General features: G+C 33.5%; 3 protein-coding genes across 14 annotated transcripts in view; all 3 read left to right on the forward strand.

Annotated features, from left to right (window-relative positions):
* The first annotated feature begins 785 nt into the window (after positions 1-785).
* LOC141534971 (uncharacterized) lies at positions 786-9,092 on the forward strand. 12 transcript variants are annotated; one of them, XM_074254649.1, is made up of 14 exons: positions 793-943; positions 1,016-1,289; positions 1,368-1,790; positions 1,876-2,000; positions 2,086-2,162; positions 2,248-2,370; positions 2,447-2,661; positions 4,339-4,479; positions 4,600-4,791; positions 4,970-5,684; positions 5,766-6,073; positions 6,314-6,495; positions 6,757-8,207; positions 8,358-9,092. In XM_074254649.1, the coding sequence occupies exons 3-14, from the start codon at positions 1,630-1,632 to the stop codon at positions 8,505-8,507; spliced, it is 3,840 nt and encodes a 1,279-aa protein (XP_074110750.1). In that variant the 5' UTR covers positions 793-943; positions 1,016-1,289; positions 1,368-1,629; the 3' UTR covers positions 8,508-9,092. The 12 variants fall into 12 exon arrangements, with proteins under 12 accessions (XP_074110749.1, XP_074110748.1, XP_074110751.1 ...); XM_074254648.1 differs by having other exon boundaries at positions 786-943; positions 1,045-1,790; XM_074254647.1 differs by having other exon boundaries at positions 790-943; positions 1,051-1,790.
* Positions 9,093-9,275: 183 nt separating this feature from the next.
* On the forward strand, positions 9,276-9,967 carry LOC141534977 (uncharacterized). The gene is made up of 2 exons (XM_074254665.1): positions 9,276-9,569; positions 9,630-9,967. Exons 1-2 carry the CDS (start codon positions 9,464-9,466, stop codon positions 9,866-9,868), a joined length of 345 nt encoding a protein of 114 aa, XP_074110766.1. The 5' UTR covers positions 9,276-9,463; the 3' UTR covers positions 9,869-9,967.
* A 54-nt stretch (positions 9,968-10,021) lies between these two features.
* Positions 10,022-12,652, forward strand: part of Soxn (SRY-box transcription factor soxNeuro) — a 216,668-nt gene continuing 214,037 nt past the window's right edge. Inside the window, exon 1 of the transcript XR_012480518.1 lies at positions 10,022-10,303. The gene's annotated coding sequence lies outside the window, so the exon portion shown is untranslated. The remainder of the gene's footprint in view (positions 10,304-12,652) is intronic.

Consider the following 12,652-nt stretch of genomic DNA (forward strand, 5'->3'; position numbering starts at 1 on the left):
TTTTTTATTTTATTTAAAAAATTAATTATTAATAAAAAAATTTTTTTTAAATTGAATTTATAAATTTTTTAAATTTCTAACTGTCAATTTTTTTTTTTTAATTTTTATTTGGCATAATTTAATTATTAGGAAATTCTTAAAATTATTAAATACATTATAAATTAATTTTCATTTAGTTTTTTTTCAAAAACAAAAATTTTCTGTAGTTTTCATTTAACTACATATTTAAATTGCGCGTTGCGCGCGCACCTTAATTTCAACCAATAAGAAATCATTTTTTTTCGATAAGTCGATATATATCGAGTTAAATCGATAAGTTTGAGACTTAGCTGACTTTAATTCATTCGCAAAATTTTTTTTACTCCTTTATAATAATAATAATAATAATAATTATAATAATAATTGTTATTATTTAAAAATAATAATATTAGATTAGATCAAATGAATCATATTAAATAATTGATTAGATTATAGAGTAAAGACCATCTATCTAGTACAATAAGCAGGTATAGATGGACAGATAACTAAAGACTGTGTAAATAAAGCATTTCCTTGAAGCTAGAGCTAGAAAATAAAAAAATAGATATCACCAGGTAAGTAATAAGTATCTAGTCGAAGGCCCGAGTACTTACCGGGTGTGCGCGAGTTTCAATTGCGCACAGACTACTTTTTTTTGTCTGCCAGAATCTGGACTCTGATTGGAAGAAACAGCGCTAGTTGATGGTTGATGGCGTTGGTAGTTGTAGTTGACACGCCATTACTGTTGCTGGTCTAATACGTCTTTCCGTTTGCCACATAACTGTTGGCCATGATGGCCATTACACATTATCAATAAATATTAAAAAGCTATAATTAGCATTTGGACTCTGATACGAAAAATATCGTCTGATAATAATAATTAAAGAAAATAATCATCAGTTGAGCGAGTTAACATTTTTTTGAGGTGAGTAGTCAAGTTTTATTGGATTTAAGAATTTATTTTTATTTTTTTAATCTCAAAAAATCCAACGTTCAGTAATTGTATGTAATTGTTCTATATATGAGATTCAGTATTCAGTATTCAATTGCACTGTGAGTGCTTATACCTAGAAGGTAAAAAAAAAAAAAAAAAAAAATGAGACTAGTGTTGAAACTGCAGTAGCAGCAGCAGCATCGTCTTTTATTAAATAGCAGAGACAGAGAGACAGATTGTCGACCATTTTGTTTAAACGGTTTGATCGATAGCCCGTCGACTTTGTTTTATTATTTCACAAATTATATATTTTATAAAAATATTATTATTGAAAAAAGTAAGTGAATTTTTATCAGTTTATTTAACGCTGATAATTTGAAATTAATTATTAGCATTATCATCAACCTGGATAAAGATTTTTTTTTGGTTAAATTTGTTCGGCAATTGGTGATGCACGAGATGTAGATCTCCAGAGAGCCGACTTGACCTTCGATATAGCCGGTGTCTTGATATGATAAGAGAAAATCATAATTGTTTTGATATAAAGGAAGTATTTGAGGAGAAAGAAGGTCTTTGAGGATTTTTAATACCAATTGCTGGGGATTTTAAAATTGTAAAAGGAAAATACCATTTTGGATTTGTGCAGTATTCCAGACTAGGTATCACTACGGGTCACCATGGATTCTATGGACCCACGGCTAGTGGGACAGGCCTTGAATTACCACGGTCAGCAGTTGCAAAAAGTTTGGGAAGGTGAACGCAATGAAAATGAACTTGCGATGCTCAATCTTAAAGATCCGAGCTTTGAAATATATCAACAGCGTCAGAAGACCCTCAGGTAATTATTATTACTACTCTAATTATAATTATTATTTAGTAAGGAAAGCTGGAGTTAATCATAAAAAAAAAATTATTTTTTATAGTTTTGGAGACAGAGGAAAGAGACTTAAACTTCAGCAGTTTATTGCTAAAAAAGCAGATACTCTTTATGATAAATCTAATTTAGACAGAAATAATGAACCAATCAAGCAAGAGCTTGGTGATGAAGGTAATTTTTACAACATTAAATATCAGAGATTTATAAAAAATTAAAATTTATTAATAAAAATTTTTAATATAAAAATTATTTACAGAATTTTATGCAACAATGCCGGGGCTTGATTCATTTGTCACGATGGAAAAATCACAACGTATAAAGAATTTTCTAGAAGTACGTAGCAGAATTAATATTTTTATTTATATACTAAAATTATCATGAGATAATGAGTATTTAATTTATTTTTTTTTGTTTTTAGAGTTTAGTAGCAGGAGACATTCTTTTTGCACAAGTAATGGGCAAAAGTACTACTGGATTATTATTAAAAGTTCTATGTAATTGCAGCGATTGCCCGAGAGTTGTTAGTGATTTAGGGGTAAAGGTATGACGAGTTCTAACATAATAAATTTTATCTTGGAGCAATTAATTATTTACTATTAATTGACAAAAAATTACAGGCACTGATATTAAACACGGCAACAGTACCAGCCGTTGACAAGAAAGGCGTAAGTCGGGGTTACATGGCCAATGATCTGGTTTGCGTGGTTGTTAGCGAAGTAAACGTTGACGCTGAGCGTATCGTCGCTGATATGAAAGTTTCCCCTCGGGACGGACAAACTCCGCACCCTCCAATGGGTCTGATACATTCAGAAGACTTACCAGAAGCCTACAAGTAAGTTTTATCTCAATTTTAAACACAGATTTGAAGACACTGTCCAGTTTTTTAATAACTGTAACCATCACGTCGTTTAAATATTTTTGTGCTAAATTGATCAAATCACCATTTGAAAAAATAATTCAAAAAATAATTAATTACTTGAAATTAATTTTCAAATCAACAGTTGTTTTGTTCAATCAAGATTTAAATTTACAATGCAATAACAATTTTATTAGAAATGATTTATCAATAAATCAAGGGATAATATCATTGTGATACTAACGATTCGTCAGTAAATCAGATTGTTTGATGTCTCTGATAAGTTTTTATGAATCCAGGTGGCAGGCAATCGGTATAACATAGAAAAAAATATGTTCAATAGTCGATGAGTTAATAAGATGATGAGTTTATGATTTATTCACATATCTATGTAAAAAAAAAAAAAAAAAAAAAAAAAAAAAAAAAAAAACTTTAAGACAATGAGTTTGAATTTTTTGATTGAGAGTTTATTGGTAATCACGGCTGTGTTATGCACACACCTCTACTTCACATGCAACCCATTGTTGTTATCTACGTTTGTGACTTAAATATTGCCAAAGCACCAGCTGAAATGTTTGTTTAAAGCCACAGATAAGAATTGAGTTGAACAATCCTCTGTGATTGAACTTAATATACGTATATATTCATTACAATATGATGTTGCGCCTGTTGATGGCGTTTATAAGATTTCATTGTCAACACGGTAGGTATAACAAACTTGCACAGTTGTTTGGTCTCTATTCTTATTTTATTTTATTTTATTTATCTATTTTTTTTTTTTTCAAATATTAAATAACTTATTTAATAAAATTACTAATTAGTGTATTTTTTTATTATTTTTTTGTCAGCAATTTTTAATTTAAAAATAAAAATAAAATTGTTTAAAAAATTATTTTTTGTTTGAGAGACCAAGTAACTTAAAGTTTCAACACCTTTACGGTTTTATTATATATCTATAAAAAAATGTTATTAATTGATAACGATTTATCAATTTGTTACAATGATTAATGTCTAATTTAAACTTACAGCATTGACAAAAAGTATAAAAAATAATGTAACTGATGTTGACAATACCAATGAGCTATTTTATTTGACCAACTTGGGGACGTAAAGCTCAGGCAATTTATTTTATTACACCAATACAAATTATTTATGTCTATACATTTATGTTGATGTATATTATTAATAAAATAGTAAATTATATAAACAAAGTAATATTAATATAGAGCACAACAATAGGCTGTCAGTGCGTTACAATGTTGACAAATGGTAGAATAACATTAAAAACAATATAATATATATTTTTTATAAATATATTTCGTCTTATAAATCAAAGGTGAGAGACGAGTTCAATAATTAGGTTGTTTTCTAACGTTATAGTCTAAGAAAATAATAATAATAATTATTATTGATTTTAACTGTAATTAATATTTAACTGAATTGAATTGATTAATTAAAATCTAAAAGCTATTTTGAAATTATAAGTTAAAGGAAAAGAAAAGGTGAAAAATAAAAGGCTAAGACGTTTATTTTTTGACGCGAACTTTGGTTTGTCGTCCGGGGACCCAGTGATGTAAAATAATACAGAGTCGTGATACTGCGGCAAGTAGCAAGGCACCTTTAACTTTATTTACATCTGGCTTTATCACGTAGGAAAGCGATGGACAACAAAGGACAGAGTTATGAAACAATCTTGGAGAAAAGTACTGGCTTCAACAATCCCAACAACATTAAATATCTTAGCGACTTGATGGGTCTTGGACGGAAACACTATTCTTTAATGGTGGGCTTGAGGTGAATATCAAAAACCAGTTTAAAAAAAAAAATAATTGGTTTTTAAAAATTTACAAGAGATACCATTTCAAGCTCATCGATAGTGACTTGTCTGATGTAATTTCTCTCTTGTGGTTCCAGAGAACGCTTTCCACCCAATGAATATGCCAATGAGTTGAGACAGACACAGGCTAGCAAGTGGGCTTTCAAGAGCGTTGCCGAGGGGATTGATCATTTTAAGGCTGGACGACATACTGAAGCCTTTCAGTGTCTTAACAAGGCACTTACCGTTGATCCCAAAAATGTTGAGGGTCTCGTAGCACGTGGAGCTTTGTAAGTTCTTTTTTTTTTATTACTATCATTCATAATTTTTCTGAATTTTTTTTCATTTTTAAATATTTATTTTTTGAGCTTCAAAAATTAAAAAAAAAAATAATTTTAGTGATTTTTTATTTCAACATTTGATCATTTTTTAAGTCTGAAATACATAAATAATTATTTCTTCAATCAGATATGCCAACAGTGGAAGCTTTAAAAAAGCAATTGAAGATTTTGAAACAGCTTTAAAATTGAATCAAACGCATGCGAATGCGCGAAAATACATGGCTGAGACTTTAGTAGCTTTGGGACGTAGTTACGAAGACGAAAAGAAATTCGAGGAAGCTCAAAAAGCTTATGAAAATTGTCTGAATATTGTCCCAACGCATGAGGAGGCCAGAAACTCAATTGAATATATTAAGACCAAAACATCTGGTGTAACTGCGGCACCATTTAATTCTTTGGAGCCGTTCAAAACGTTTGATGGTGAAGCTGAGCAATCAGAGGGTAAAAAGGACAAAAAGAAGCGCAAAAAAGAGCGAAAATCAAGGTCCAAAAAACAGGCCAGGTGGAGTTCTAGCTCAAGTTCTTCATCCAGTGGATCCTCGAGCTCTTCTAGCTCTGATTCGAGCAGCTCTTCTTCTTCCGGTAGTTCTGGTAGATCAGCCTCACGATCGCCAAACCGGAAGAGAAAGCACAAGAAAGATCACCGCGGTTCACTCTCGCCGCTCAGTAAACGCATGGCTCAGTACAATAATCCTCCGGCTGCTTCTGCTAGCAGTGGGTCTCACGATCCTTTGAGCTCGCAATCTTACTCTGGAAACTCGAGGGACAAAATGGATGATTATGAAACTAAAGTAAGGAAATTCCTTGAACAGACTAAGGATGACAGCGATTATGAGGACAAAGTATGTTTATATTTATTTATTGGAATTGTTTTTAAAGATTTTTCTGTCTTTAATTATTTATTAATTAATTTTTATTGACAGGTAAGAAAGTTTTTGGAGGAGACAGCTCGTTGGAAGCGCGAGAAGGAAAAGGAGAAAAAACATTCCGAGACAGATAAAATAAAGAAGAAGAAAAAGAAAGAAAAGAAGGGCAAGGACAAAGAGAAAGAAGAGAAAAAATCACGCAAGAAGAAAAAGAAGGAAGAAAGAAAGAAGCGTAGAAATAAGGATAAGCTTGAGCGTGATTTAGAAGCGCTTAAAAAATCATCATTGCCCGACTTGGAGCAACTAGAGTCTAAATTGAGTGCTTATTACGCTAAAGTGGAAAAAGAAACCACGGTGCTGAAGAAGTAAGTTTTTAAAAACCAACATCCTCTCATCTGTCCTATTTTCTTCCTACTTATTTCTTTTAACACAGCTTCTAATAATTGTTTTTTTATTTTTTTAATTAATTTTGCACCGTGATGAGTTCTACGTAAATATTTAAAAAGATTGTCGCAGCTTTGTGTTGAAAAAAAAATGGTCGTAAATTGTTTAGTAGATACCGTTATTTTGTTCCTGTATTTTTTTTTCTCTTATAATTCTACTAGGTTTTATGCTCAGTATAATGAAATGCCTCCTTCCCCTCTTAGTAATGCGGATAAACTTGCCGAAAGCTCACGACGAGAGGAAGAATTGCGCAGAGAAAAAGACCACCGAGATCGCGAAGATGGTGCCAAAGCTTACCATGAACGAGATCCTAGAGTACCGATGACTTCTCAACAGCGTAAAGGTTAATATAATCATTATTTTATTTTTACTTTTACTTAAGAATGTTCATGCGTAGACTTTGAAATCAGATAAAATCTTAAAATACTTTTATTAAAAATTATACTTTAAATAATTTGTTTATAAAAATTATAAAATTGCAAAAAAAAAAAAATTAGAATTACCGCTTGAACATTCTTAAAAATTTCATTTCTCTAACCTTCTCATCTGTGAAAAATCAAAAAATTTTAACAATTAAAATCAAAAATAAATTTACAATAAATAGGCACATACAACGATTACCTTGCAGAGGTTCAACGGAAGCCTATCCCAGACCTCTTTGAGCAAAACTCTCAGCTGATGCATTCAGAACCCAAGCTTCCAACGTTAGACACCGCAGCACTTAACGCAAAATGGAAAGCAGCGCAAGCTGCCCGTCAAAAAGAATCCTCTCACTCAGTGGGTAAGTGGCAAAACCTCCACCCCATAGACAAGAAGACCATTCACATCGACAGCGATGATAATCACAATATGGACGAAAAGTTGCAACGCGCTGCCGTCGACAAGTCTTTCAACGTCCGCAAACAGATGCAGCGTGAACTCCAGCAAGACAAGCGATCGAGCCAGCCGATGATGACTCCAACTGTTCCTGTGGTCAAAGAACCTGTTCCGAAGCAAAACCCTGTAAAATACCCCACGCCTCAGCCGCAAAATAAATTCCAATCTTACAAAGACAACTCAATGGCTCCCCAGCCGTCGACCAACAGCAAGTTTACCTCGAATCTTGGTGGGAAATTCCAACCCATCGGGCAAAGCCATCCCCCAGAGCCGCCACTTCCGCCTTCGACCAAAGCACAAAAGGGCCCAAGGTCAGATTCTGAGAGCGAGGATGACCACCCCAGACAGCCGAGAAGACGCGCTGGCTCTCGTGGTCCCATGATCAAGCGTTTGAGCCGCGAACGTCCAATGAGACGTTCTCACAGTCGTTCTAGGTCACGAAGCAGCTCCAGTGGTTCTCGGTCCAGGTCACCACGTCGATCACGTTCCAGGTCTTACTCAAATCGTCGTTTTGGCAGCTATGAGAGGAAATACAGCCGGTCTCCCTCGGGAACCTACAGCAGGTCACGATCGCGTTCCAGGTCGAGGTCCTACTCACGAAGTCGCAGTCGTAGCAGGTCTGGAGACCGCGGGTACTACAGGAAGCGACAGTTCCGCCCGTACAACAACAACCGCGGCACTTATTACAAGCCGAGGTTCCAGAATTTCAATAATCAAAATCATCGTGGTGGGCCAGGAGGTTTCCAAAATCGTAATAGATTTTACAATAATAACCAGCACAACAGGTTCAATAATAGGAATCGCGGGTACAATAATCGTCTTAACAATCGAGGCCGCGGGAATAATAATAATAATAATAACCGCGGAAGATTCTTCCACAACAGACCAGGGTACCGCGACTTCAGAGACCGACGAGATTTCCGTGATCGCAGAGGAAGCTCCCGGGACAGATACAGCGACCGCAGTTACTCGCCAGACCCAATGAGGAAGGTTGATGAAGTTAAGGAAAAGATAAACAAAATGCTGGAGAATCATGATGGTAACCACGAAGGCAGTGCACCGCCTCCACCACCGCCTCCATCTAGCAAGAGGCACGACGGCCCGCTGAGTGAAGGAGAAGAACGCGACGAGGATGATTACGAGCGTTGGGACGCCGGGGCTGGTGACAACGCCAATAAGGTTGGTTAATAACCTTTAATCTCTCTGCGTAATATTTATTCTTCTTCACAAGCGCTTACTATTGATGATGATCGCGATGATGATTACCGGCAATTGATCGTTATGAAGAGAGAAGAGAGAAAAAAACAAGTTAATCTCGTTTGTTGTTAGAAGGTGAAGGTCAAAAAGGAGGAACAAGAGTATGAGGAGATTCGGAAACAGGACTCACCACTCGAGGGAAAGGATCACTTTATTGAGCGCATGAAGCAGCGCAGTAAGAACGTGTTGATCAAGCGCGAAGCTGCTGCTAGAGTTTGGTAGAAATCTATCATATCATTATTAATTGATTAACATGCACTAGCTCAACGATTTTAAATGTCCATGTCCACCTGACCCACCCTTTTATTTTTATTCTTCTTACTCTCTTCAATACCTAATGATCAACTGCTGCTATTGTCAGTGATATTTATTAACGCAGTGTCAGATATATTAATACATTTATTTATATAAATATATATACATACCTATATATTTATATACATATAAATTTAATTACGTATACAAATATATATAATTAGATTTTTCTTGTTTTTTAATTAGATTTTCTTAGTGATAATTTTTGATGGTCTTGATAAATTTTTTCATTATTTTTTTTCTTATTAATGATTGCGATCATCATTATTTTAAAATTAAAATAAAAAAAACTTTTCATGCCATATTTGTAATTTTTTGGCCTAATTTATTAATCGTTGAACTTTATTTTTATTTTTAAAGCGAGAAAAAGTACGGCTTTCACAAAACTAACGTGACGTTAAGAAAAGTAGACGTCTTGTAAAATGTTATTTGAATTAGTAACTGTGTAATTTCTTCATTTCCAATAAAATGGTAAATAAACTCTTATATTTATATTAATAATAAATTGATTTAAAAAAAAAAAAAAAAAAAAAAAAAAATTACATGTAAATCTTGAACTGGAAAATATACAAATTCCTTAATGAAAAAAATAAACAAAAAAACTTACTTACCTTTTTTTTTAAATTTAAGCAACAGATAAGTTAATTATTTAATTTAGTTTCATTTCTCCAGAAGTAATGTCTCTGATAATGAAAGAATAATTGCTAAGCAGGAAAAAATAAATTTGTTTAATTAATCGGCGAAACCAGTTTAGTATTTCCTTTGGTTTAATTATCTACTTGACCAGTAATTTGCATCAACTATTTGTAATATAAATATCAGCGAGTGTACTGGACACTTCACTGAAAGTTAAATTTTCAACGATGAAGTTTTTGGTAATATTTTTGGTGGTACCACTTGAACTATTTTACGTATACGCTCAGTGCGATCAAGAGAATATTTCAGTCGACACCGACGATCAAATTCAAGGTACTCTATTTTTCTTTAATAAAATTAATAATTTATTTTAAAAAAATTGAATAATTGTAGGCACGAGTTTCAGTGATCCTATGGAGTGTAATAAATTAGAAGAGATTAGTTCTTGTAATGGTAATCCGGAATGTCAAAGAACTTGTGAAAATTACTCCGAGAATCCGAATGCTCCAGGACTTCCTTGTCCTCGGTCTAAATCTTGTTTCCGAGGATGCGTCTGCCGAAAAGGATACGTGAGGTCTCAATTATACGGACCGTGCATTCATTTCAACAGGTGTCCTCGTGTCAGACATTAATTTATTATTTTCCCTACGTTTTCCTCGATTTATATATGACTGTTATTATTATTATAAATTAATAATGACTTATGAATAAATATTAATTAATTGATCTAATTATTTTAGAGTTTTTAGTCCTGATATTTCTTATGAAAATTAATGTTGAATTTGAATTTAAAACTTTTCGCGCCACTGGCGCTAAAGTCGCTTTTTCAAATAAGCTGCGCACGCAATTAGTAACTGCCTTCAGATCAGTCCGGCGACCGTTACAATTAAATTTAGCTCCGCGAATTTTCCGGCTTAATGACAATTAATGAGCGTAATTAATAATAATAGTGCTTCTATTTGGTGGTTTTAATTATTTTTGAGCTACGGAGTAGTGAAAAGTATAAATTTATTTTCAGATTGTTGTGAAATTAGTAAAAAAAATATGAAGCTGACTCAGCGGTAATAGTGAGTACCCCGCCACCATCTTTTGTTTTAAATATATAGTTATAATAACAATACTGAAATCTAAAATTAGCTAACAATTGACGATTTTATTATTTTTTTATTTTTATTATGAAAGAAATTCAATATGAAAATTAATTTAGCAGACATTTAATAGATTTAATAATTTTTTTAACAAATAAATTATAATTAATTTAATTTAGCAGATATTTAATAATTTTTAGAACTTTTTATACCGATTTATTTGTTTAAAAAATTAAAAAATGGCCGGATGTCTGCAAATTCATTTATAACACTAAAATCAGCAAGATGTCATTTAATTTCATTACAATTTATTATCATAGTTATATTTGAGAATGAAAATAGAAATTTTTGATTAATCAGCCATGAGAAATATATGTAAATTTTTTTAATGAAAAAAACACTCGTATGTAGGATCGTAGGTAGTCTGTTGTTGATGTTTATTCATCCATGTCATTTTAATCTTTATGAAAAAAGGGCAAAAGAGAATAGGAATCCATCAAGAGATTTTTGTTTGAATTCACATTTGGTCATTGAAACCTAAAAAAAGCGTCTCGACGTTAAAACTGAAGAAGATCAACACACGGCTCCCGGAGCATTTCAATCGCTCACAGTCTCTTTGCCAGCGGGTTTTTCACCTCAAACACAAAGCCAGCTATTGTTTCACTTCTTCAGCGCCGGGTGTTGTCTGTTTCTCAGATGTAGATCTAGGAAGCCATTCTGAGAGTAAGAAAACCAAAGGAAGAAACGGAACAATCCTTTTTTCCCCAAGTTCGCCATCAGATTCCTTCTTGATCTTCATTTGCTCGGACTTTTAATACTCTATTAGATAGAATCTCCATTTTAGCGACAAAATTCACCCATTTTACTAGATAAAAATTTGACGTTTTTAAAAAACACATATTTATCTTCTTCAGATGTTTTTGTTTAATCATTTTAAAGAATAAACAAACTGCTTACAATCAAGTAAGCATAATGTAAAGTACCGAGGTCTGGTTTAGTTTATGAAAGCTTCTAAACTTTGAAAGGCCATGAAAGACACATGGGAACAAATCAAAGTGATTTTCACGAGGATAGAGGAGGGGAATAGATCAATGGTGATGAGTATAAAGCTTCGGAGCTTTCGGGCTGGTGAAAGCAGGAGTAGGAGTAGCAGTAGGAGGACGATGAGCATGTCCTCTGAGTTTCTATTGATAAACTCTCTTTATATACTCTGTACGATCTGTACTTTGAGTCGGTGGTAGTTGACGGTGGATATTGATAATATTGAAGAGTCCTGAATGCCGGTGACTGGTGAATACGACAATACACCCAGCCGGTGATTAATGGACTTCCGGCGACTTTTATATTATCAAAGTAAAATGTCGAGTGCTACCGGTACAGCAAAAGGTTATAGATAAAGGCTTGGTTCATCGATTTCTAATGTTAGGTGTTTTTAATGATTATAACATTTCAAATCAACTTCCTTATAAATTTGTATCCTAAACTTTTATTTTTATGTTATCTCTATAAATTTAAGGCATATAGAGGGTACACCGTTCTTAGCATGATGTAACAATGGCAAGTTTTGGTATTAAAAGAGAACCACCCCGGAGTTGGTTTCCTTTGTAATCTGACGAGGCTTTGTACCGATTATCTGCATATGTTCGTGAGTAAGGCTTTCCTAGATTCACCAGCACGGTATCGCAACCCCTTTACCTCAAATATAATATAGGTATATTATATAGATACATTAAGATATAGGTATTGCAATCACTTTTCCCTCTGCTCTGTCGTCATCATCTTCGCTGAAAGAGGGAATACAGAACACGTTGCTACACTCTGCTCTGTATAATGTTATACTTATATACCCTGATAGCCACCTTACCTATAACTTACTGTCAATCTACGTCCGCAATTTGAAGCAAACTTGACGGAAAGAGTTGGCAAAGCGAGCGATTACCTATTAGTTACCTATAACTTACTCTGCAAACAGACGTCAAAACTTGCTGTACAAGTATTTCCTTCAAATTGTAGTAAAGTTGAAAGGAAATTTAACTACAAGTTTGATTGTTAACTTGTATTCAAGTTGCGGCCGTAGATTTCTGTCAATTTGCTTACAACTGTTGTTGAGTGAAGAATTACCGCCAACTTGATGTATAACTTAACCGTAACTGCTGGGAGTCAACACTTACTGAGAAAGCGCTGGCTATCAGGGTACACTGAAAGATTTCCTTTGAAAGTTCTTGCACAGTTGAGCGTAATCCCGCAGCCTTTCCTTCTATAACTTATTTTACGAGCTGGAACCATTGCAACTTACAAGCGATTTCATCTTTCGAGCTGGTTTTTTTG

The sequence above is a fragment of the Cotesia typhae genome, unplaced genomic scaffold, assembly GCF_013202065.1.
Source record: "Cotesia typhae breed Kobodo isofemale line unplaced genomic scaffold, CoteBio_Ctyphae scaffold_13, whole genome shotgun sequence".
Taxonomy (NCBI): domain Eukaryota; kingdom Metazoa; phylum Arthropoda; class Insecta; order Hymenoptera; family Braconidae; genus Cotesia; species Cotesia typhae.